Below are 27,201 nucleotides of genomic sequence, written 5' to 3'. Positions count from 1 at the left end.
TTACAAGGCTCCCAAACACAAGACAAGCCTGAGGTTGTGCGCAAATAATAAAATGGCCTTTCCATTGTTGAGGCAGAGGAGGAGGGGGCTTTAATTTTAGTCACAGCATCTCCCTTCTTTTTTTTCCTTTTCCTTTCTGGTGCATTTCTTTCTTTCTTTTTGCCACAACGGGCCCACAAGCTGTGCATGGATGCTCCTGCAGTCCGTCTTCAAAGTGGGAGATTCTCCACCTGACGTCAACACTGACGCAGCCATCAAGAGAAGGAAGTCACTTTTCTTTTTTTGCTATTTTGTGCATTGTGCTTTTTTTTTTACTTTGTTTGCTTTTTAGCGTTAAATTGAATAAACGCATCTCCAGAAGATGCGCATGCATTTCCACACATTGTGTTGTGCACGCGCAATAACCATGCACGGGAGAGAGAGAAAGAGGGTAGGATGGGGGTTGAGGAGGGTAAAAGGGGCGGGGGGTGATGAAGGCTGCACGCACGAAATTCCTCCAAGGAACCTCTGCGAGCTTTTTTCTTTTTTTTTCTTCTTCTTCTTTTTTTTCATCACGCGCGTGCTAAAAATAGAAACAGGGTTGGATCGTGATCCAGAAATAGATAGGGGGCATCACTCCTATAAAAGGCACACCATTCAAGAGTACAGTGTGTGCACAGTAGGAAGAACCGAAAAGCACGAGCACATTTTAAAGCAGAGAGCAGTTTTATTTTCTTTTTTGTCCTGCGTGGTGACGCTCCTCAATCTTGCATGGTGAGTATTGTGGAAATATTTCTCTTCGATCTTGCATCTTGCTGTCAGATTTTGCATCATTTGTGCAATTTTCAGTTTGATTCATGCCATTGCTTTGTGTAGAGAAGTAAATGTGATTGTTTGGGGATTTGTTTGCAGAAAGGGAATCATTTTAAGAATAAGTGTTGCATGCATTGTCAATTTGCTGTTTCCAGCTGGAAGTAATTTTTAAGCGACTGCTTCTTCTTTTTTTTTTTGTCACGAATGGGGGAGCTGTCCTTCCTTTGTGGTGCTGAAGTGCTCGATCTTTCCACAACGTCCGTATAATTCACCTCTCTGAGCATTAAATATACATTCAGTACACTTCCATTGATCACAAAACAGATTTATGGTGTATTGGTTTTAATTGCTTTTCTATTATTATTTTTTAATGATTCAAACGTGATCCAACAAGACCCTCCGTCTTATTGAGGTGTTTTAGGTATAACCCAAATGAAATAATCAAATAAAAAGCTGCTCACCGCCTCAAATAGACCTCGATAGTGACATTCGAGTCCTTATTTGCAGTTTTTTGTCCTTTTGTGCGCGCTGAGGCTTGAGTCGTGACTGCTGAAAGTGAGCACGCCGTGTGCTGCGTCAGTGGCGTCTGGCTCCGTTGAGCTCGAGACAGATTGGGGGGGAGGGGTGGGGGGGTATAGCGGTGAGGGGGGGTTGGATCGTGACCGGCTGGAAGACACGTCCACGCATGAAAAGGCTTGGACGGCTACCGTGGAAACAGAGATACGAGGGTGGGGCCATGTTTTTGCTTTGGGCTTTGGAATCAAAAATATACACAAATGACATAAAACTTGAAGAATGGGTCGAAATGAGTTGAAAACATGAAATCCAAACAACAGAACCACACTCGAGCATTAACTCATAATATATACACTATATGTCAGGTGCTTTATAGCTGCTCTTTTCTGCTACATTCCTATTGGTTGGTGACATTTGGTACCGTCCAATGCAATCACAGGAAAGCCACAGCTGTGCGTGAAAGTCCACAAGTCTTCTTCTTCTTTCTTTTTTTTTAAATAACAACACGTGACTGAAAAGCAGTGCCGATCCAGAGGGCATCACTCACACACCCTTCCAGAACCACAATGATGATGATGAGGACGAAGACCCGAGGAGTCATGGACCAGAAGTGGATCCGGGTGTTGTCCGTCACGAATCTTTTTGCGGTCTGGGCTTGCTGTGCATAAATGAAGATGGGAAGCCCTTACCCCAAAAAGCATTTGTGGAGGATGTGAACCTCGTTTTACAACACTGCCGCACAGCCTGTCTGTCTCTCACACACACCTGATGTCAAATGGTGTCTTGTCATAATAATTAACAGCAACACACAACCATCATACGCGGGAGCTATATCTGCCCTAAAGTTCCCCAATTAATGTGGGCTAATTATTGGTCTTGTAGTAGCCCAAAACGATACGTTCCCAACCGTAACCGCACCTTTGAGGGACATCGTACTATATACCATAAATGATTTATGTGCATGTGCATGGCTTGTCAGGTGTTATGCGCATGATGTACCAAATCCTGCAAATTCTTTCTTTGTGTTGCGGTGTAATTTGATAGAAGAACAGATGTGGGACAGATGGTCCATTACTAATAATGTAACTATAAAACCAAACAAAATGTGACTATAGTAATTAAATGTTTTCATCCTTCCCACAGAATTAACTCTACACCGTCAATCTTAATTTAAAGAAATTGTGGGATTTGATCCAAAAGTGTTGTTTCATTTATCATGCACTTAATTAGGTTTTACAAGCATTCATCTGTGTTTCATTTATCAGTAATTATTAAATTAATGTAAACAGATTTGATGTCTAGTCAATTTAACTACTGACAAGGATAGTGTGTCATACTTTTCCCACAATTTCAATGTTCTGTTAACAGCATATACATTAAATCTTCATTAAGATGTGTATTTTTTTCAGTATATTTTTTTAATACTATTTTTTAAATGATCAAATATTGTACACTTTACTGTTTGTGAGACAGGTTCACACACACACTTTTGGAGATGATGTGGCTCAAATCATCGGAAGCACAGAGTGGAAGTGGTGCAAAATGAAATATAAGAGACAAACATCTCATCTTTTTAATTGTATATGTAGTACTTTATGGTTGCTAAATATTACATCTAAAACAAATATTTGGCATCCAACACCATGAGATTTATCCTTTCTAGACATTGCAACAATTACATCTTCCTCTTTTTGACGGTGTTGTATTTTTATACTCCACATCAACTTTTCAAGAGGATAATTTCATATTTTTGGAAAATCATAATTTTAAAAACATTCACTTGCTTGTTTTGTCCTGTTATTGTTATTCACACACACCAGTATAACACAGAGAAGATATGAAACTATGATGTCATGTTGCTTATCAAAAAAGCATAATTTCAATACTCTTTCCCCCCTAAATTCATGTGACTTGTAAGCTATTTTATGTAATGTAAAATATTTTCCTAAACTCATACATTTCAAAGTATGCAGCACAGCCTGAACTCATCAAAAATTTCACGTCAGTTTGCGTACATAAAAGAAATTTGAGATTGATGCAGAGCATGTGTGTGACCTGTGTTTGTTTTTGCCCTTGTCGGACAGGTGAACGCAAATATAGATGAAAGGAAAAATGATTGACGCACAAACATTCAAGTTCACCTGCTTGAATGGAAACGGGGGGACATCGTATGGTAAGTATAGGCTGAGAAATATCATGAAGATGTTTTATAGGAAGGAACATTATCTGATTTATTTTATTCACACTGTTAATGTGTTATTTTACTGTTTTGGTATTTATGATTTTCTTTAAAAGCATATTAATTAATAAGTTAATATGAGCAACCATGAAAAGGGAAAAACCTCTGGAAAGAGCAGCTACAATGAGCTCATATTGATTATTGCAAGTGAATGTGTCTTAGTGAGAGGCAAGAATATTATTGGTGTGGTGTGCATGTGTAATTTGTAGAATTGTTTTTTTTTAAATATATTTTGTTACTTACTTTGTCACACCCATGCTGAGTTTGTGAAAGAATGACAATCATTCATAATATGGATGACCTTTTTTTGACATGTATGAAATTGTAATTCACACATTCCATGGAAATAAAAATATTGCAATTTTAATTTAATAGAAATGTTTGTTTTTTTTTAAAACAGGATCTTTTTCCCTTGTTTTTTTTTTTTGCTGCCTTAAATTCTGATAAATTAATTTACTTTGAGCATTTGTTTAGTTCGGGGGCTTTCTAGTTTAATTACTGCTAAATAAATCCACTCCTTGAACTGTTTTTTAGTATTTATGTATGATAATATTTGATAATGTAAGTAACATTATTGTTATGTATCAAACATGTAGTAGAAATAAATTATTTCAAAAAGAATTCATACACAGTGTGTTGTTTTATTTATATTTCTTCTTGACATTTTTAAAGAGAAACTGTTCTTTCAAATTTGCCTTATTCAAATTGACTTAATGCAGATGTGCCCATGCTGTTGCAAAATTAAACACATTTTACTTAAAAAAAAAAAATAATCAACAAGGCCCACTTTGAAAGGAAATAAAAAAAATCAACAACTGAAGAAGTGCTGGTCAAATGTGCTGAATTTCACAATGTTACTGATGTACCCTTGGAAATGCACATACATAAATGAACTTTGTTTTGTTCCGTCAAAGTCACAGGTCGAAACAAGAATGAATTCCTCAGTCACACTCACTCACATGAGGGATGAGGACCACTCCTCACACGTATGCGCCTACAGCCGCCCGTGGTCATGTGTAGCAGTTGCTGTGTTCATGTGCGAGATGGTGCTTTAAATCGAAATTTCATTCAGGTTTCCTTTGAAAGCTCAGAGGCAAACAGTTTAGACTCCTGTTTACCATTGCTGCATTTCTATTTTTAGAAGCAATGCTCTTATATAACGCCGGAGCTCACATTATGGACCCATGCTGTCTGCTCTACTTGGCTGCATTGTGCATAGTAGACATTGGTATACTCATTTCGACTGATTTTAGAAATTATCAACAGTCAGTAAATGAAAATAAACATCTTCCCCCTACTCCCCGCAAACTCACAAAAATAAAGCATGAAATGAAAACCCCACATTACATTTTTGCAGATCTTTGCATGCTATGCTTTGTTTTCTGTACCTCGTATCCTTATTGGGTTTTATGAAAATGTGTATCACTGACTATTAACAAGTTTTATTTACAGTAAAAATGTAATAAAAACTGAAGTGGACAATACAAATGCAATGCGGTTTCATATCGCAGTTTACAAGGCAAAATTTCCATTTTACGCCGCATCACAACACATTGAATGGCAGAACTGATAGGAGAATCAACCGCCAAGATGAGTCTTGAAATGTATCCACCTGTTTGGACCAGCATTGTTGTGTGGCAAATAAACCAATGAGGAAAAGAAATATAGCTAGTTAATAAATTAAGCTTCAGCTTTTAAATTCTTACTCAGTTACTCTTATTCACATCTCCTTTTCAATTTGACAATGACAATGACAGATAAGTTTCATTATTTCCACATCAAAAGAAAAAGGCTCAAAAAGGCTCAATGCAATTTTTCAATGGAATGAAAAAAATGCATTGAAAGAGATTTAAAAGGTGAACAGATTGTTTGTTTCAAGTATGTATTAGAACATTTTCTTCTCACCATTACAATTCTTATTACCATCACTATCGCCATTGCACCATAACTATTATTAACTGATATTCAAACGTATATTGTACTTCTGTTTAATATTTGAAACATTATTATCATTATTTTTTTTTTTTAGTGGTCTTTTTTAGTCAATGACTTAGACTTAGACTATGCGTAATTTTCAAGTCTATACAATCATTTCTTTATATCTTTTTTAGTTGAGACACATTTGTACTATATTTCAATTCTTCTGGAAATGCATTCCATAACACCCCTGGACAGAAATGCACTTACTTCTGTTTTCTTTCCAAAAGCACATAATGGATTGTTGTGGTCATTTCATCAAACAAGGTTAACTATTCGTATAACACTTACTATCTTGGATACCAGGGTTATTACAGTTTTGGAATTTTCATTTTTAGTTAGTTTTTATTTCACTTTAGTTTTAATTAGTTTTCAGGATGGTTCTGTATAGTTTTTAGTAATTTTTTTTAGTGCTTAGTTTGAGTTATTTTTAGTTTCAATATTAGTTTTCTTTTCTTTGTTTTTTGTGTATTACTTGTGTGCAATATTTAATAAACACCACGGTAAAAAAGTAACACATTTCTTACCTAGCATTACATTTTGTCTGAGTGAAATGAAAAAGCAGGCAAACCGAGCCATTTGGAACCAAAACTCAAGCAGGCAAATTTGTTGTCATCTGAAGTTGCTTTTCTATTGGCTGCTGCTCGATGACATCAATTTGATGTGACACACTTTCAAACGTCTTTATTCCGGTTAATATCGAAATAAATTAAAATCACATTTAAAAATAATCCCCAAAGCCATGTATTAAATTAGTTAACAAAAGAATAAATCAAGGGACATTTTCGCAATAATTATAAGAAGTTTTAGCATTTTTGTTTTTATTTTATTTTGTTAACAATTTTTTTTAAGTGCAAATATTGGGAAGCAAGTATGTCACAAACAGTAAGCGGAAACAGCGTAGGTGTGTGACGTATTGAAGTTGGAAGTCCCGCCTCCTCCATATACCACATAGGGTAAAATCAATACACAGTAAAGAGTTTTCATAGTTGTAGAAGTAGTTAAGAAAGTGTGCTACTTTACTTTTCAGGAAGGGTTGGACCTTAATGTATTTGGTGATTCCAATTTTGACCACTTATTACACCTAAAAATTGGTCCTCATAAAATCATTCAAATTCCACATTTTCTATCATTATATCTGTTTGAGTGGAGAAGAAGAAGAAGAAGAAGAAGAAGAAGAAGATACGAAACTTTTTGTTGCCATGTACACACATGTACACCAAATTTGATCTCTGCATTTGACCCATCACAGTGCACAGAATATTAGTGTCACACACTAGAACAAATGAATACATTATTTTATCAATATTATGAAATGCTATTTTTATTTATTTATGTATTTATTTATTTATTTATTTATATATTATAATGATTATGAAAAGGGTTTTCAGTGTTTCATTATGGAATTGTTTCGTTTGTATCAAAATATACACAAAAAAATTTACTTGCGCTTGGGTGAATCTTTATTTGTCGCTCACAAGTTCAAACAACAGACATGACCAAAGAACATAAGATGGTTGACGATATGGACGGCGGTATCCATGGTGGACCTGAAGACAAAGGTCCTGTATTCCCAATCCAGCCTGATCAACTCAGGCAATCTTCTCAATTGCCACTGGAGGAACTCGGTGAGAAATCGGGCTGTCTTCCAGCTCCTCGTCCCTCGCAAGCTGAGGCCACAGATGCTTTATAGTTGGTTCATGGTTCAGCAGGGGCTGGCCACTTTTCCTGCAGCCAAACCCTTCACCTTCTCCGCTTCCTGTTCTACTGGTTGACGTCAAGATGTGGAGCTGTGGACGGCTGCCTGTCAGGTGGAGGGCAATATAGCCAAGCACTTCCAAGCATGCTTGAAAATAATCTACCGGTAGTATACTTGCTTTGTCATAAGTGTGTCTGTGATGTCTTTGGTGATGGAAGAATAAAGGCACAGAGGATGGAAGAATCATAGAAATATTATTAGAGACCATGCAGTCATCTTAAGTGGTGGTCGAGTGGTTAGCACGTCCGCCTCCCAGTTCTGAGGACTCCGGGTCGAGTCCAGGCTTCGGTCTTCCTGGGTGGATTGCATGTTCTCCCTGTGCCTGCGTGGGTCTTCTCCGGGTACTCCGGTCTCCTCCCACATTCCAAAGACATGCATAGCAGGTTGATTCGGCTCTCTGAATTGTCCCTAGGTGTGCTTGTGGTGTGGATGGTTGTTTGTCTCTGTGTGCCCTGCGATTGGCTGTCCCCTGCCTACTGCCCAGAGCCAGCTGAGATAGGCGCCAGCACCCCCGCGACCCTTGTGAGGAATAAGTGGTCAAGAAAACGGATGGATGGACAGTCATCTTAATTTTCCAAAATTCTTGAAAAAAATATGTTGCAAAAATTGACATCTTAGTTGAGTTAAAAGATCTACTTAGATGGTTTGTATGGAACTTCCAGAATGACTAAGGGTAACATGTTTGCCATGGAAGTGTTTGTTCACCTCAAGAATGTTTTGATGCCATAGATCATAATATTGTAGGCTACTGGGGGAAACCCCCCCCCAAAAAACAATAGTAATGAATCAGTTCAATGGCTGAAGCGCGGCATTAGTAACAAGAGCCAGTTTACAGCAGATGAATTGGGGAAACTCGAAGTATAGTTCAGAGTGAACAATTTCAACATTTCACAAAAATACTAAGTCACGTTTAGCAACGTTTTCACCAACTTTATTTGGCTGAGGTGACAACATGAGCAGTAGGTGGCAGCAGTGTTCAGATCGTTGCTATACAATGTTTAAAAAAAATAGCAGCGGAAGAAAAAATAGCCAATCACAGTTCGCCAAATTCCGATTACTACCAACGCGGAAGTTATATATTACGTCCGTGTGCAAGTACTTTCGTTGTGTGGTTTCATGAAACGTGTCAATAAGCGAGCCTCTTATACTTATCAGGAAACACAGTCGGTGTACGTTTGAGGCAGGCATGTCGCCCAGTGAAAATGTTGTGCTTCGGGTCGTGGAGACGCCGCTGTTCTGGCTCGGTGCACTGACCGCGGCCTGGCTGTCGGTGTGTTCCGTGTATCGGCTGCTGGCCGGGATTAAGGTGTGGGTGCTGGGCAACGGACGCCTGGTATCACCCGCTAAACTTGGCAAATGGGCAGGTGAGTGCTGTCATAGTTATTGCGTGTGTTTTGTTCTTCTTGTTGCTTTACTTCTTTACTGTGAATACGTTTTTAATTAATATACAGGTATTTGCTAGTTGACTTATTATTGATATTTAGATTTTTAAAATACTGCTACTAATAATATATTGGTCATATCTACTGACAGTGGAGACCTAATATTTTGGGATTTTATTATATTCATACTAGATTTTTTTTTTTTCTTCTAGAAATTGTGTGATGGTCAGGTGGTAAGATTTTCAGTAATTTGATTAGATGACACAGAATGGCCCAGGGATAACCAACAGTGAAATATATCTTCACAGGTCTTGACAAACTTATTTTTTTGCTTACCAGCCACTGTAGCTAGTTTCAGTTTAGTTTCAGCCACTCAGGATTTTCACTAGTTGGATAGTCAAGATTATGCGTAACCAACTTTAACATCCAATAAAACGGGTTGACTCGCTAAAGATCCAAAATCTGGAAATTTCGGTATACTTGAGTTTTCTTTGATACATACAGTTGTTTGATTATCTTAAAACCTGCAAATAAGTAAGAATTTGAGAACAGGGCACATACTTTTTCACGGCACTGTAAATAAGTAATGCATACACATGATTAATGAAATAGATAAATGAACTTTAAATGCTACTTTTACTGAAGACTCCTGATCGCATATGAAAAATGGCAAGGAGGGCAGAGGGAGAAAAGGATGGATTTTTTATTTTTTTTTTAAGGCCATTTTCGTACTTTGCTACAAGTTCTTGAAATATGTTGTGCATTGGAATGCGGTGTGTGGGTGCCATATTTTAGGAAATGAGTGGATGAGTCACATGCACAGGCAGATGAGTTTGGTTTGGACCATTTCAACTGTTGAAAACTGATGTACTAAAACTTTGACAACATTTCAGTGCAATTTAAAAATAAATAAATAAGTTGAATAATGAACCATACAAAAACCATGGGCAACGAAAACCAAGGTTCCACTGATGTGTTGATTGTCTTGAACACAACATTCTTTTATTTTTAAACAAAATGTTGTCGGTACATTAGAATAACTGAATTATGGGAAGTGTAAATGAATAAATTAATAAATGAAAGGAAAAATGCGGTTGAATCTTTTCGTGAAATTGTTAAGCCTTAGTTGTAGCACAGCATGTCTGTAATTGTCTGCCTTGATATATCGCTAACCTCTCTCTTCCCCCTCCCAGCAATAGTAGGCGCCGTGTTTCCATGGGTGCAACCATAAATGGCAACACTTCGGCTACTCACACTGTTGGTGCTGCTGGTCACCGTAACTTTGTTGTTGCTGGTGCCGCTGTCATGATGCACACTGCTTCCATGATCCATCTGATGTTCCCCATCTCCTTTTCTCTGTCTTGATCTCTGTTCCACCTCTCTGCCTCTACTCCCTTCCTCGAACACTTTCTCAATCCAACCAGTCAAGTTTCTTCCTTAGAGGGAGTTTTTCATCTTCTCCATCCACAAGTGCTTGCTCATGTAGGCTTCAGTTGACCTCTCTGCCATTGCTGACTCTAGATATTTGGTTGGTAGTAAATGTTGTTGTTGTTGATAGGCGAGGGGTGTGGCTCTAGACCTCATTCATGTGCAAAGTGTTTTAAGACAACTTCTTATGTGACATGGTGCTACATAAACACAATTTAATTGAATTGACTTTTGGTTTACTACAAAAACAAAAACATGTTACATTTTCCAGTGTTGAAAGGAACAATATTTGGGCTGGGTATTGCCGCCAACCTCACGATACGATATGTATCACGATACAGGGGCCACGATACGATACGTATTGCGATATATATGTATCACACATAAGACACGCCATGTTAAGTTTATAAGTAAATAAATGTTGATATTCTTCCTCTGCTTTAAATTTTCTTAGCAAGACAGTGTCCAATCACTGGTGAGCTATTTTTGCATTAATTGAAGGCAATTAACTTCAAAGACGCTGCTGGTTTTTATTTTTTAGGTACAATGCAAGCTGCAAAGGCAAACGTTCACTGCCTATTTAAAGTTAACAAGCAATATCGATTCTGACGCCTACGTATCGATACGTATATTGTAATGAGGCCCGCAACGATATATTGCCGTATCGATTTTTTGAGCACACCCCTAAACAATATACACCAATAGGAAGGGATGGCCTCCCAATAATCAAATTTAACATTGCATTTGCATACAAGCAGTGCTTCAAAAACAAATGACGGCACAATATTTTCAGGATTGAAGTATTTTGGGTTAACAAGTACAGCAACATCTTTGCTTCACCAGAAGAGGTGTCATCAGCTTAAGTTGTGTTGAGAATGTGTGCCCTGATTCAAAGATAAAAGGCACCTTGAGGAATCTATCATGAGGTGTGTCACTGTGGCAAAGGTAACAAGTGATAGTTCTGTAGGATGACAGGAAAGTGTCGTATTTTTCGGACTACTGTATACGTCACTCCGGAGTAGATTAGGAGAGGTTGATTTTACAGGGACAGTTGAGCAAAGTTTTTTTTTTTTTTTCCTGGTGTTGTAAACATTGAACGTGATCAAAACAAGAAGTTGTTTTTTCTTAAGAAAAAAAAACAAAAAAAAAACAAAACAAGAAGTTGATTCCCCCTAGCAGCATCCATATAGAACTCCATTTTGTAGCATTTACACAATTCTTTTTAACTATTAAACTGTGATCAAAACATTCTCTTGCTGATCTTATAATACAATCATTACATTAGTGTGTTGGAGAAGTCAAACAATCTTGGGTGTGAGTTGAAGTTTCCTTTCATCTCTAAAGGCTAAAAATAGAAGCGTCGCAAATCTTTTATTTTTTTATTTTTTATTATTTATTTTTTTTTACACATTTTTGATTACGCATGCAGAGCGATTCAGGATGCGCAGTGAGGCAAAGCAGTGAGCCCGTTAGCCTCGTTTGCTTCCCTCATTCACAAACTTTGCCTGACTCAAAAGGACGAGATTGAGCCGACAGCTTCATTATGTAACAGGACTTGAGCCCCATTCATGAATGAGTTTCACGTTGAATCCTTGGGATTCTGGTTCACTGGTCCCACTATCTTTTTGTGTGTGCGTGTGAGAGAGTATGGTTCTGATACACTTTGTATCGTAGTTGAGTCATACTCATGCACTTGAGTCTCCTTATCAAAGTAACACTTAAGTTCCTACACGTCTAATAACATGAAAAGAACATGTAGGGAATACCCACATATTCCGTTCATCTTGATTTGTTGATTTTTTTGTTTTTGTTTTATTTATTTATTTATTTATTTATTTTTTAGGGCAAAATTCAACACTTCTTGAGGAAAGAAACAGCAACAATAATGCAGCTGCATTCGTGGAGTGTGTTGTGACAACTGACCATTGTTTCAGATTGCATCTGCAATTGGGTTGTACATGAGCACGGAGCTTATACAGTGATGTTTCTGTTGCTGGAAAAGGATCTAGTTTGAACACAATGCAGTTCTACACTTGCGGTACATTTAGAAATGTTCCCTGTGTTCAACATTCCTAACATCCTTGCTCTGTAACAGTGAAACATTTTTGCAAAACATTTTGCTTAGTTTTACTTTACTTATGCTGCCATTCATTGCAAATGAACATTTGTTTTTATTTGGCTTACCTGGATCAGTAAATAGTGACCTGAAATTTTGTTTTCTAGTCTACAGTAAATTTGGGTAAAAAAACAACAGACACTTATATTGAGTGAAGGGAACCCTAAGTCAACTGGGGGGGAAAAAAACAACATTCCCTCTTTTCTCCCCCTAGAACAGTTCATTTTCTAAAACACCTTAAAATAGCCCCATCTTCTGTTTCCCTGTCATTGTGCCTGCAGACTCTCTCCCACTCCTCTTCTCGGTGCTATTTTTAGCTGCCCCTAGGATCCCCTGTGTTGATGTTTGTCATTTTCTCTCTCACGATCCCCCGCTCTCACTTCCGTTTGATCGCACTGCAGCCCTGGAGAATGCTTGGCACCTCAGCACCATCTGTACTCTAAAAGACCACACAGACGGGAGATGGGTGCAACCGAGGCTACGTGACGTGATGGTTGAAAAAGAGGATTTTGTGTTGAAAGAACATAATCCTGTGTTTTAGCTTCAGCAGTACGAGTAAAAATAGTTAGATTTTTGTTGTACAGTGGACCCGTATATATTTGTGGTTCGGTAATTATTTGCGGAAGTTTCTGATGCAGTGTACTTTCAATAGTATATGTGTAGCATGTATTTTACCGGCTCCTTAAGTGAATAGTTCACTAGCGGACCCGAGAGGTCACTTTGGTGCTTCAGGATTCTTGCAGATCCTTAAACTCATTCACTGCCTTTGACAAGTATACTTGTCAATTGTATTTTTTAGAGCGGTGCTAAATGGGGGCGAATCTGAGCATGCTCCACTGTAAATATCAAACTTGGAAACAACTTTACTGATGCCCAACCACCGGTAGATGACATCATTGCCCCATTTTATAGGAAATAAACACAGTTTCAGAGTCCATGGGAGAAATGGCTGTATTTTGGCAAACCTACATTTTTCTGCTGTCAATTATAAAAGAACGGGACGGGACAAAAAGTAGGGAGTCTATTCTGTTATTTGGTAGATTCGGTTTATATATAATTATTGAATGTAATATCACGTGAGTATTGGAAATGTAAAAATTTTCTATAATGACTGGCAGTGAATGAGTTAAACAGTCTTAAATCTGTTTGTTTTTTCAAGTTGATTAATTTATTCATAAACTATTATTTTTTTATTATTATTCACACATGGGATATTTTTTTCCTGCTTTTTTTTTTTTGTGAGAGTAAACTGAAATGCATGAGCTTGAAAGCAAACAATCGCTGCGGGGCCCTTTTACATCACACAAATTCAGTGTACGATTTATTTTTCTCATCATAATAATGAATTGCTACTCAGATGTTGAACTCAAAGTCAAATAAACCTGAACAAGTTTGTCGCACTCAGATTCACTGAGTGATTAAAATGCTATTTTAAATTGGCTCAGTGTCATTCCCTGCTTTATTGGAATGTGTTGTCCAAAAGCAGTTTTGATGTGAAATAACTACTGCAAATTTTCTCTGTTTTATGTATGTATTTGACATTAATGATTTTACAAAATGAAATGGAATTAGGTCTCCTTAATCACTTTTTTTTGTTTTTGTTTCCTAGTTGTGACAGGCGCAACAGATGGAATCGGTAAAGCCTATGCAGAGGAGGTATACACACAAGATTTGTGTAGTATCATTTCAACATTCAACTGACAGGCCTAATGACTATGCTGTTATACTTTTTTTGTAGCTGGCACGCAGGGGCTTTTCCATTGTGCTGATAAGTCGCTCTCAAGAGAAACTGGATGAAGTATCCAAGGCAATTGGTAAAGAATACACATAAAAGTTCATAACACCTCTGCTCATATAAATTCCTAGAAATGAAAGAAATTGATTGTGTGATAAACTTATTATATTCTCCCCAGCAGTATCTGATTAAATCTGTCATTCTAATACCACACAGACTAAGAAATATTCTATAGCTTTGGCTGTGAGTTCTCAGATTCCTGCTGATTCCTGTTGTACTCAGAAGTTTGGACACGTGTTATATTTATATATCATATTGGACATACCTCGTTCTAAACATGTGCACGTTTATTCATACCCACAGAGGGCAAATGTGGTGTGGAAACAAAAACCATTACAGCAGACTTCAGTTCAGTCAACATTTACTCCAAGATTGAAGATGGTCTTGCAGGACTGGAAATTGGAGTCTTAGGTAAGATCCAACCTAACCTCCATCATATCATCAGTCCGAAGCCAGTCTGGACCAACATCTGCACTCATAACATGCTTTGTCCATATTACCAACGTGTGTTGCCAGCAAATGTTTCCTTTTTTAGCCTTCTGCTGCCCCCTTCAGGTTGTACTGGGGAGAAGCAATTGCTTCTTTTTTTTGTCTGTTCACAGTGAACAATGTTGGGATATCCTATTCTTATCCAGAATTCTTCCTCAGCGTCGCCAATCTGGATACTGTAAGTCAGAGGCTTACACATTTGTTTCTATTAGAATGATTCATGTAGGTATGTATGAAGGAAGCAAAATGATGTATTCACATTGCAGAATATGAATAATCAATTTTAGCGTGTTATCTTAATTTCTGTATTGATCGCACCAGAGACCAGAAATGCACACATTTAATGCCCTCTCACTCTGTTATGCTCGTTTCAGTTCATTGACACACTGGTGAATGTCAACATAACATCAGTGTGCCAGGTAAGTGCTGCAAAGTGAATCCGAATGGCTGGCATGTTCCATTTAAGCTAGTGGGAGTGAATGAACAAAAAAATAACACTCCATTTGGTCAGCCTTGTGTGTTTTTCCCTTTGACGTGATCATGTGTATGTGTCCAACATCTTAGAATCCTACATTGTAGATTCACTTGAAGCATTTAGTCATTTCCTATTCCTTGTCTCCATTTTTGGTTGTTCCCAGAGCAACAATCCACCCGCTCCCTGAACAGAATTTATGTCATTTAGTGAACCTTCAAACTGCTCCCACAGCTATAATTGTGGCCTTCTTCTCGTTTTCTCACCACGCACAACCCACACGTACGCTGACAAATGGACAAACACTTGTCCAGAGCCCACACATTTTGATACTTGTTTTGATGTTTGTGTTTTGTCTTGTTGACTGATTTTGTCTTCTCTCTATCGCGTCCCATCTTGCCAGATGACAAGACTTGTTTTGCCTCAAATGGCTGAGAGGTGAGAGATCTTTTTAGTTTTTTTGATTGCTATGACTTGTGCGTTTAGTCTGATAGTTAAATTAACACATTTAATTAAAAATGAACATACACAATGAAGATCCAAGTTTTTGTTGCGTGTATAGATATTTCCATATCTTTTTATTTTTATTTTTAAGGTTCGGATTTAAATAACATTACCTGATGCTGACTCACCTGTTGTGTGATTTCAGAAAGAAGGGCGCAATCCTCAACATCTCTTCAGCCAGTGGGATGTACCCCGTTCCTCTGCTCACTGTCTACTCAGCATCCAAGGTGAAGCGGTTATTGCTAAATGCAAATGTAAAATTTAGGGATGTTCAATACCATTTTTGTTCAGACGATAGCGATATTCAGCTCTTGAGTAGTCACCAATACTGATACCAAATACCGATACCACTACTACATAAAATTCATCCCTAAAATGACCTATATATTCGAATATAGTATCTTCTTCAAAAAATAATTGAAATTAATGAGAATTTTGTATTTATTTAATTTTTAAATTCTAGTGATCTGATCATAAAACGGCCACAAGAGGGCGTATCAGCCACCATGACGAGTACCGATACCTTAAAATAAGGCTGGTATCGGCACTGGGTACTCCCCTATCCCTAGTTAAATTAAATGTGAGTATTGATTTAGCATTACACCACACTGGGCCTATATTAGATACTGACTGTATCATAACTGTGAGCAAACATATTGTGGTATCACGCTCTCACAGTTTAAAAATTACCTTTAAAATGTCTTTTTATTTATTATTATTATTATTATTATTATTATTATTTGGGTTTGAACACAATAGGTTATTTTTAAACAAAATACAAAAGATTTGGTATATTTTCCATATACCAAAGAAATGTTATTATTCTTTGGTTTTAATTCTTAGAAGTCAATGTCTCATCTCTGGTGAGCTATTTTTAGAACAGACCGGCAGGCTACTCATGTTGTCCTTAGGGGTAACCACTGGCACCGTGTGTGTTTGTTTGTTGGCGGGGTGTGGGGGGGGGACAGTGCACATTAATCGAACAAAAAGGCAACTATGCTGGAGTTAGTGCAGTTGTTGCTCTTTGCCGGCTCCCTCCATAATCTCCCTGTAACTGCTCACCCCTCCCCCGTGGCAGGCCTCTCGTCATTAACTTCAAAGAGGCAAATTGTTAAGTGCTTACAAGTCCCTTCAAAAAACAAGAAAAAGCTCATTACTGGTGATGAACTGTTTCATGCTGTTACTTCCGGCACTGAGGGAGAAAAAGTAGGAGGGGCTTGTGGGAGCTTTTATCAGAATTTGGAGGCTCAAACTACACTACCTGGAACTGACTCTGCAGGAGGAAAAGAATTACACTTAACAGTCTATTATTTTTTGTAAACATTTAATTGTTCAGGATGTACCCTACCTCTCACCCAAAGACATTTAGGTAAGCCTCCAGCTCATATGTGACATTGGATGTTAAATATAATGATATTATTGAAGATGTCGTTAAAACATTTTGGCATCCACTTTTCACACTTTTTTTTTTTTTTTTTTTTTTTTTTTTTTTTTTTTGACAGAAGAGCAGCGCATACACACAAGAATCGACTCGTACGTCTTGCCGCTAGAGTATTTAAAAGAATATGTCCTGTTCCTGCTTTTCTCAACTCCAAATTGAAGAAGAACAAACACTTCTTTTCCAAGGAGGAAAAATGGTTTACTCTTTGTCATAGATTAAGAGTGGAACAAGATGAAACCTACGTGTTAAGACGTTATGTGTGTGTGACATTTGAAGCACATATTAGATTGAAAGAGCATGAGGATAAGCAGCATGAAAATGGATGGGTAGATGAGTTGAGCGATCAATATATAATTAAAAATATCAAGTCATTGATCACATATTAAATGCGTCAAGACTACAGCAAACACTGCCTCATCCAAGACCAATTTTTGGGTTATTTTAGAGCAAAAGACTCATTATTATTATTATTATTATTATTATTATTATTTGTTAGCAATCACGTACACACATGGACAAAATTATAGGTACTCTTCAATGAAAGAAAAACACACAATTATAATAAACAAAATATAATAACAATTAACCAATGACAATCAGATATTGGTTTGTACTTGTGGCTCAATGTGGGATAGGCTCCAGCGTTCTGGCAACCCTTGTGAGGAAAAGCAGCTAAGAAAATGGATGTGATTATTTTAAAATGATGAAACAAAAATGATGGTACCCATACAAAAGTTTGAAAATAATTTGACCATAGGGACTTGCTCAAACAAGGTTTGTCCTCTAATTAGCATGACAGGTGTCTTAAAAGTTGTAATCAATCAGTCTGACGACAAGTAGTCGCTGTGCTTTTTGGTGATATGGTGTGTACGACACTAAGCAGGGACCCGAGGAAGAATTGTTGCTAGAGATTAGAAGAACATTATAGACAAGCTACAAAGCTTCTGGGAGACTATATACTTTGGTTAAAGTTATTTCTATTACCACTATGGATTTTGTTTTATTAACGGAGGGGTACCTTCAATTTTGTCCACGGTTTGCAATTTACAAGCAATCCATGATGTGTTTTATAGGCATTTGTGGACTTCTTTTCACGAGGCTTGCAAGCGGAATACAAGAGCAAAGGGATCATCATTCAGGTAGAGCTGCTACAAATCTGTTTTGTTTGAAAGTCTTTCAATATGTTTAGATAGCTGTAACTGAGAGATTTCATATTTTTCATGTGACTTAAAACTAAAGAAAATATTCCAAACAAGACACATTGTTAATTTGATATGACCCTGAAAATTCCCTTTCCGCAGAGCGTTCTGCCGTTTTTCGTGGCAACGAAGCTGAGCAAGATCCGGAGGGCCACGCTGGACAAGCCGAGTCCAGAGCGTTACGTCGCCGCTGAGCTCAACACTGTGGGCCTCCAGACGCAAACTAATGGTTACCTGCCTCATGCCATCATGGTACGTGCCGCCACTGCAACACAGCTCACGAAAGTTACTTGTAACCAGAAAATCAATATTTGACTTAGAAGATTAGATACTAGGTGTGGCAAAATTAGTGCGTTAATTTAAAGTTCCTTCTAACACCACTAATTTTTCTTAAAGGGATCGTTCGGCTTTTTTAACATGAATCTCAATTTGATCCTAACCTCCCGTGTGTGCGATCAGCACTGACTTACCCCTGACAGCGTTCTGTGACACGCGTTCTGGTTCGGTGTTGGACGAGAGGAAAATAGTCCAGCAAGCTGGCTGGGGTCTCAGAAATAAAGCGTTTTTCTTCTAAAAACTATTTGTTTTCAAAAGCGTGATACATTTTCATCACAATACTCCTTTTCTGAAAAAAGTCAGACGGCATTACCGCCAGCCGCTACTTTTCTGTTGGTTCGTATCACTGCGCAGCGCCCTGTAGACAGCGAATTGACGCACTGCTGCCAGCTGATCCTTCCGCCTGAAGTTGTTTGCCTTTTCGGCGGAAGTATCAGCTAGCTGGCTGCAGTGCGTCGGTTAGCGCTCTACAGGGCGCCGCGCAGTGATACGAGCGAACAGAAAAGTAGTGGCTGGCGGTAATGGCGTCTGACTTTTTTCAGAAAAGGAGTATTGTGATGAAAATGTATCACGCTTTTGAAAACAAATAGTTTTTAGAAGAAAAACGCTTTATTTCCGACACCCCAGCCAGCTTGCTGGACTATTTTCCTCTCGTCCAACGCCGGACCAGTACTCGTGTCACAGAACGCTGTCAGGGGTAACTCAGTGCTGATCGCACACACGGGAGGTGAGGATCAAATTGAGATTCATGTTAAAAAAGCCGAACGATCCCTTTAATGTGCGATTAATGGCTGCCCCTTACTTGGAAAGCCTATAATCAAAATTGAGCAGTAATAAATTGAATAATAATATATATATTTGTGGAGACTGAGGTCTAGTTGTATTTTACAATTTTAAAAATGTGCAGAATTTCACAAGTTATTTCATGTTAAAGATTAGATAGCTCTTAATATGAAAATAAAAATGCACTGAGCTGTCACCACCGTCTTACAAAATGCAGTTATGCCATCTAGTGGCAAAAAAATGACCTTGACACAAATCAATATCACACTTGTTTTTTTTTACAATACATTACATCTTTTTAATTTTAACTCAATTTTATGAAATTAATGAAATTAATTAATGAAATTAATTAATGAAATTAATTAAAATGACTTAAAGAAACTTAAAGATGATATTTCTACTTAACATTTTTTTCCCCACTTTTATGTTGAGTATGAAAATTTAAAATTTGTGATTAATCGTGACTGTTGATGTCAGACGATAAATTACTATTAACTCATTCACACCCAGCCATTTTCACAGAAGCAATCCTGTTCGCTTCCGACTGTTTTACTGGATTTTGACTGATTTTGCAAGGCTCACAGAATATTGTGTTCTATTGCTATAAATACATGAAACCTATCAAATGAAACATTAGTCTCTTCTTTCATTGGGAAAAAAAAAAAAAGTATATTTCTGCCTGTTTCCGTTTTGCAGCAATTCGCATTAGAATATCGCTAAATTTAATCAATTTTAACAAATCGATTTAGAATTGTAATTGAGCTTTTTGTCAACATGGCCCTGGTTGAGCTCCTTTGCTCTGCTGCCACCTACTGGCCGTTTGTGTAATAACTACCATTTCTGCCAGCGTTCTTTGCATTTGAGGGGCTGCATCAAAGCCTTCTGTATGCTCTAGCATAAAAAACAAACAAACAAACAAAACAAAAAACGTTTTTGGGGATACTTAAACATTAAAAAAACATTTAATAATAATAATAAAAATAAAAAAACGTGTTTATACATTTTTGGGAGCATATGAGTTAAAAATTGTAATTGCCCGACACCCCTACGAGATACAAAATTTGTTTTAGTCTGGATTGATTTATTTACACAGTATGCAAATCATTGATGAAACCAATTTTAAATCAGTATAATGTGTTGTATTGTTAATCATTTATTTTGATTTTAGTTAATTGTTGCTCACTGATCTCAATTTGTTGGTCTCTTATTGCAAAGTACAAATAGTGTATGGAAGCAGTGTTGTCAGCGTTCAGATGAAAAAAAAGTCGCAAAGAAAAGGTTGAAACACAAATAGAGTACACTGTCAAATGAAAACAAAGAGGTTCTTAATTTTTAGAGGAAACAGACATCACAACAAGAAAAAGTCCAAACAAATGGACTGTTTTGGATTACCCACAAAAGCAACCTTGTCGCAACAGTTGCTCCTCCTGCAGATTGAGAGTCATTAACAAATGTTAATTTGTTATTTGCAAATGCCACCAGCTGACCATGTAATTTCTCTCTGCAGGGCTGGGTGACTACAGCGCTGCTCCCCGCCAGCATTCTCAGCAGACACGTGATGGGAGTGGCTTTGTCCCAGCGTGCTCGTTACCTCAAGAAGCAGAAGCAGGGCTAGCTCAGCGGCGGCCGGGAGCGGACCAGCTGTGCTCGTGCCTCGTCTGACTACCGTCATCATCGTCATCGGTGTGGACCATGATGAGGAAAAGCTGACAGTTGCCGTGGAGCAAATCACTCTTTTCCCCCTGCCCTCAAAAAGCGCAAGTCATAGATAATGCAAGGCAGCTTCTGCTGCGCATTAATCTTCAGCTTTAATCAACCAGTTGAAAAATTCTCAAAATTTACATCTCTCTACTATAGATACTACGCTACATTTAACACTCCTAATAAGAGGATATGAATAGACTGAACATGCAGCTGTATGAGAAATATTTTGGATTAAAATGTCATGTTTACGTTCCCACCATTCCTAACAAAACACTTAATGCTTTTAAAAGTTAATCTAGGGCTTTGTCTTGTGATAATTACATCTTTCTGTTTTTGTAAAGTGTCAGTACACTTCACTGATTCAAAATCACTGTACGCTTTTTTTTTTTTTCTCCATTATGCTTATGAACTGACCTTACTCTCGTCTTGACCTTAAATGTGATGTTTGATCTCATTTACTGTTTATCTGACAAACCAATGAAAACATGAGTAACAACATTGGATACATGTTCACAATCAAATGAATACAAATTCCTAATCAAGAGTTTAACAGCCTTGAATATGGTGCAGTACAGTTTTACACCACATTAAGCAGGATAATAAACACTTTCATGTATTCAGCTTTGACTTTGTCAACCAAAACATCCCCGGTATTTGTATCTTCTACATCTATCAGATTGTGCCAGTACAGCCAATGTGGCTCGTGAATATACATGTGCATATGCACAGTTGTGTCCTCTTTAATGGAAGCAAGCATCCAAAGACACATTGAGGTTAAATTATCTGTTGTCACTCGGTGCTAGTATTATAAACGCCAATCATTGTTGAAATGTGTTACACAGTAAACCTCTTTGGCCTGTAAAGAAATAAATGTATTAAAATATTTTGCTGAAATTAAATGAATTGTTTTTAATGTCCTAAGAAATTAACCACCATCATGTAAAATTCATGTTTGGAAAAGTTGTTTGGTAAAAGGGGGGGTGGGGAGGATGCATGCCCCCAAAAAAAGAGAGCTGGTCCTGTTTTGTGTGTGTTTTGTAATTTGTATCTGAAAATTGCCAGATTTTCATTGTGTCCCTGCTTTGTTGCTGTGGGAATAGACCACTTGGAAAAGGCATCAGTGGATTTTGCTCCAGCTGGCAGGACAAATATGAGACCATATGATGGGTTTTGTTGCTGGAAAATAACAACCGTGAATGTTATTTTCTCTGAGCAGAAAGCAGTTGAAAGAAGCTTCTTGAAAATGCAGCGCGACCTTTAAAATGTCAACCTGGTCCAGGGATTGAGATGATACAGCGGTGCTAAAATCCTCCACAAATAGTGTTTACACTGTCACAAAGATAAAGTGCTAAGACACTGGTGTGTACATTTTGAGATGAGTCTGAAACTTTTATTTGCCTCCGTTTTCATTCGTCTCTGCCTAGCAATAAACGTGTGACATGGCCAGGAAATCGATTATTATAAGACTGTCCACATAAATTGTTTGTTAGGTAATCATTCACAACTAATTACAGCCCCACCTGTTTTTATCCATCTCGGGCCAGCCATTTTGCCACTAGCTGTCGACCGAAACATCACAGTTGGTCAGGGATCAGGTAACGGCTAATCACGGCTCACCTGTTTCCTGAAGCTGAGCTGTGCTTTTTGGGTTTTACTTAACCTTGAAGACAAGACATTAACTGCAGTTTTGTATTAGTAACCTACCTTTTTCATAGAAGCATGACTATGTGTTCCACTTTGTTCAACTGTTATTTTTGTGTGACCCATTTCCATCACATTCAAACCTGTTATGTCACGACAGACATTTGTCCCTCTTATAGAATGCATATAACACCTACACAAAACATATTTGCATGAAATAACAGCTAAACATGACGTGTGTAGTAGCAAGTGATAACAATCATTGTTCCTTCTAATGGTTTAAATCAAGGGTGTCAAATATATGGCCCGCGGGCCAGAACTGGCCCCCCAGGATGTCCAATCTGGCTAATGGGACCAAAACACAAACTGAAATTTTTCACTATCATTAACTATTGCTATTTTTGTCCACTGCACACTATAAATGGTGCACTGTGCACCATTTATATCACATTCATGAATTTGGCTGTTGTGCAGGACTTGATGCAAAAATTTGGGACTCATTTTCATATTATGTTGCAATAATTTAAATAATTATTTAATTTTACTGCGATTGGCTGGCAACCAGTTCAGGGTTTACCCCGCCTACTGCCCGAAGCTAGCTGGGATGGGCTCCAGCACCCCTCGCGACCCTTGTGAGGAAAAGCGGCTACGAAAATGGATGGATTATTATTTTTTTTTTTCAATTACAAATTAATTATTAATTAAATAATAAATACTTCAGAATTATTCACACCGGGGGAAAAAAGGAAATATTTTTACCTGTCGTTATTTTTACGTTATTAGACCATGGACATACTGGTCCGGCCCACTTTAGATCAAATTCGGTGGGCACTTTGTTAACTAATTTGCTCCCAAAAATGTATAAATACGTACTATTTTAAATGCTTTAAGTGTCACAAAGACATATTTATACGTTTTCATGTTTTTAATGCTAGCGCATACAGAAGGATTTGATGCAGTACTGTACTGCAGAGAGTGGTTGAAGAAGTGATAGTAATTACAAAAACGGCTAGCAGGTGGCAGCAGAGTATAAGAGATCAACCTGGGCCATGTTGCAAACAAGCTGATTTCCCAACAGTTCTAACCAGATTTGTGAATAATGCTGAAACTTAGCTATAGTCTAATGCTGATTGCTGCAAAATGGAAGCAGATAGAAATACTTTTACTAGAAATACTAGATACTATACTAGAAATACTATACTATACTATACTATAGTAGAAATACTTTTTTTCCTGATGAAAGAAGAGACTAATCTTTCTTTTGGTCGGTATGTTTTTATGGCAATAGAACACAATATTCTGTGGCCCTTTCAAAACCAGTCAAAATCCAATAAAACACTCAGAAGCGAAGGCAGTTGCTTCAGAGAAAATGGCTGGGAGTGAATGAGTTAATGAGTTGACACCCCTGGTTTAAATCATTAGTATATTATCTTCATTTTCATGGATCATGTTTTTAGAATTCAGTATCCATCTGTTTGATTCTTTGATTAGCTATAATATTAAAATTCAGTTTGCACATCTCTACAGTGTTTCCTTTTAGTGAGTTCTGCTAATAACCTTTTTTTTTTTTTTTAATTATTATTATACCACTCATCATCATTTCCACTGCCCATACAAATCTGTTGCTTTTCCTGTTCTGCCTCTTTCCTGCCAAGCATCGCCGTCTGGTTCCCATGCCAACAGTTTCTGAGAGACAATTCCGGTGCACTGGGATGGAAACTGCCGGAAGTGTGTCATCGCAGAGGATGTAGGAGTGAGAGAAGCTTTGTACGTGGGGGGATGCCCATAGGAAGAAATGGGTGGTTTGCAGAGCTGTGTATAAAGAGAGGCTCACTGGTAATCGTGGACAGTTTGCTCATATGCTGCGAGAAATCCAATTTTCAGAGAGGGGACAGGACATCCTCAATCACCTCTCAACAAACACACGTTGGATTCAATATTAAATTCATCCATTTTTTATATTTTTTTGCCGTCATCTTTTTGGTATTGCTTGAAGTACAAAACTGAGGACTGTAAGCTGACCAGCGATCCTCCAAAAACAAGCTTTTGTCAAACTTGCTGTCCTCAAATCAGTTCACCATGGTGACCCGCATGGACACAATCCCTGCCCATCTTCTGCCTCTAGTGATGGAAGAGTTCCCCCAGCCTCTGGCCACGGCTTGTGTCTGCAGGGCAGGACAACGTGAACCTCGCCTCCGCTGCCTCCAGTGTGGAATCATCCAAGAGGAGGAGGACGACTGCTCCACTTTGGAGGAGGATCAGGCACAGCGTTCCTTCCTGCAGACCTTGGAAAGCTTGAGGAGGAGCACCAGATGAGCGCCTTCGACCTTGCTGGTTTCCCTGCTAACACTTTGGAAGCGCACGTGGGTCTGTTATGGGTGCAGAGTGCAGACGGTGCTGACTTGACATGAGTCCTCATGGCTAATTGGGGTTAGCGCACCCCAAATGGGACGCTGGCTATGGCTGCAGAAGAAATGAGATAGATGGGAGTCTTAAGGGATAAGAGAGCTCCCTGCAAATGTATTTATTTTCTTGTTTGTTTTGTACTTATTTGCCATTCACACACTGTTAATTGATTACAGTGACTATATTACATTTTAAATTAATATTTGTAGGCCTATATGAAGTGAAACGCCGTATACAATAAGCTGAAACTTTTTTTTTTTTTTTTTTTTTTGCTGTTTTGGCTGTGGCTTTGGCATTGCATTCAATACAATATATACTGTACATATATGATCTGTATTCTCTGTCAGACATAAACAAAAAAAAAGCAAATAAATAAAAGAAAACATTACATAATCTTTTATATTGGGACTGACTACTACAATCTGTGTACAATTATAAATGTGAGCTGCAAGAAGTCATTTTTCAAGGTTTTCCATGTGGTGGCACTACTGACACACTTCTGAGCAGAAAGAACACGTCAATACAACCACCATTCCTACTATAGGCAGGCTTGACTGCATAATTGATGAATTAGTCCCGCTATTCCTTATGAAATTCATTCATATAGCCCTCGATCAATTCAGAGGAAGAAGTCACAGTTAATGTGGAGGTCACAACAGAGCACATAAACATACTGGGTTTGTACTTTCACAAAGACGACCAAATATAGCGCCTCTTTCTGTCTTTCTTTCTTTCTTTCTTTCTTTCTTTCTTTCTTTCTTTCTTTCTTTCTTTCTTTCTATCTATCTATCTATCTATCTATCTATCTATCTATCTATCTATCTATCTATCTATCTATCTATCTATCTATCCTCAGCAGACTTGGTTTCACTTTTATAGATCCTGTTTTATCTGCCATCTCATCTGTGCCTCAAGTGCAAACATAGAAACCATTTCTCCAAATAATTTCACCCGATTAATGATTTCTGCTGTCTGCGTGATTTATTGCATTGCTGTTGGAAGACAAATTGCAATGACAAAAAACAACCCAAAAAAAAAATAGCAGACATCCAATCCGTTTTGTTAAGATGACACTGACATGGTCCAGCATAGATCATGGTTCAGTATGTCTCATGTTGGTCATTGCAGAATAATTTAGGGTACATTAACAAATGATTCTAATTATGTACAGTGTGATGTTTAACCCTCATCATTCCCCAGGCTGTAACTGTTTGTACATGTCACAGTTGAGACTGTTTAGTCTTGTAAGCGCAACCATCCTCTGTCGGTCCGTCGAGTCAGGTCCTTGCCTGCAGCTAAGCTCTACTCACTCATCCCATAAAACAATATTGGACTGTTGTAATTCTGCCATAACACGACCACATTAGAATCATTTTGATTGTTTGCTAGCTTTAATAATGATAGAACAGTGTTTCTGCCATTGTTAGGGAGAATCCAGATGACCTACTTTATTGATCCATAACAATGATTGGACCACCCTGGACACCGCTCATGTTGTGTTACTGCCAACATTGATGGTAACTGGTTCATTGATCATGCAATGTTTCTTTACGGCTTAATGTTACAAAAGATAAATATTTAGCATGTGCATTTATGTGTTTACAATTGCAGTACATGGTGTGAACTTTGCTTTATGCTATTAAAAAACCATAGCGGAAATTGTAATAGGCTTTCCTCTCAAGGTTGCTGCACTCATTTTGATTTGATGAGCTAGACGCTGCAGTTAATTTACGGCCTGCCTTTCAAAGACACAAAAGAGAGTCTTGTACATCAATAGCCTTGTACGTTAGTACCAAACATCAAGGAGATGGACAAAGGAGAGTGGCACTAACGTTGCTTCAGGTGGCTTAGTATTCTGTTATCCTACTTCATGCAAAGCTTAGCCTCTGAGATGACTTGATTTATGCGCAAGTCAGTGCAGAACTGAATGACCTAAATCGCCGCCCTGACTCCCACCTTGAGTTTAACAATCAATCAGCGATACATTTTTCTTTAGCCACTGAGAATAACATCTGATTGACTTCACAGGGGGAAAGAATAATCGTTCAAAAGATGTCAGAGGAGCAGTAATGGTTGGTCAGGGCTAGCAAGACCTTCTTTGCTGACTTTAACACTACCAGAAGCACTGATCTATATTTATGACCTCAATTGTAATATTTTTTTTTCCCATGAAATTTATTCATTCTATTCTCTGAATTATGTAGGGTTTCTCTTGGCTACAC

The 27,201-nt window shown here is 37.9% G+C and overlaps 1 protein-coding gene and 1 long non-coding RNA gene across 2 annotated transcripts; both read left to right on the top strand.

Annotated features, from left to right (window-relative positions):
• The first annotated feature begins 442 nt into the window (after positions 1–442).
• On the top strand, positions 443–3,935 carry LOC144017069 (uncharacterized). Its single transcript, XR_013283086.1, has 2 exons — positions 443–753; positions 3,393–3,935. It is a non-coding gene; the product is annotated as an uncharacterized LOC144017069 (long non-coding RNA).
• Positions 3,936–8,318: 4,383 nt separating this feature from the next.
• hsd17b12b (hydroxysteroid (17-beta) dehydrogenase 12b) lies at positions 8,319–21,831 on the top strand. Its single transcript, XM_077518820.1, has 11 exons — positions 8,319–8,647; positions 13,819–13,865; positions 13,948–14,023; positions 14,308–14,415; positions 14,607–14,671; positions 14,868–14,912; positions 15,369–15,403; positions 15,615–15,696; positions 17,984–18,049; positions 18,212–18,361; positions 20,736–21,831. Exons 1-11 carry the CDS (start codon positions 8,470–8,472, stop codon positions 20,841–20,843), a joined length of 960 nt encoding a protein of 319 aa, XP_077374946.1. The 5' UTR covers positions 8,319–8,469; the 3' UTR covers positions 20,844–21,831.
• Positions 21,832–27,201: the final 5,370 nt, after the last annotated feature.

Source organism: Festucalex cinctus, chromosome 4 (assembly GCF_051991245.1).
Source record: "Festucalex cinctus isolate MCC-2025b chromosome 4, RoL_Fcin_1.0, whole genome shotgun sequence".
NCBI classification, from domain to species: domain Eukaryota; kingdom Metazoa; phylum Chordata; class Actinopteri; order Syngnathiformes; family Syngnathidae; genus Festucalex; species Festucalex cinctus.
The sequence above is the reverse complement of the archived record's forward strand: the minus strand, read 5'-3'. Positions and strand labels throughout refer to the sequence as shown.

Excerpts from the sequence above, each read along its gene's own strand:
- hsd17b12b (XM_077518820.1), top strand. The coding sequence starts at position 8,470 with ATGTCGCCCAGTGAAAATGTTGTGCTTCGGGTCGTGGAGACGCCGCTG. Across the intron at positions 13,866-13,947 it reads GTAAAGCCTATGCAGAGGAG|CTGGCACGCAGGGGCTTTTC; the intron begins GTATACACACAA and ends CTTTTTTTGTAG. Across the intron at positions 18,362-20,735 it reads ACCTGCCTCATGCCATCATG|GGCTGGGTGACTACAGCGCT; the intron begins GTACGTGCCGCC and ends TTCTCTCTGCAG.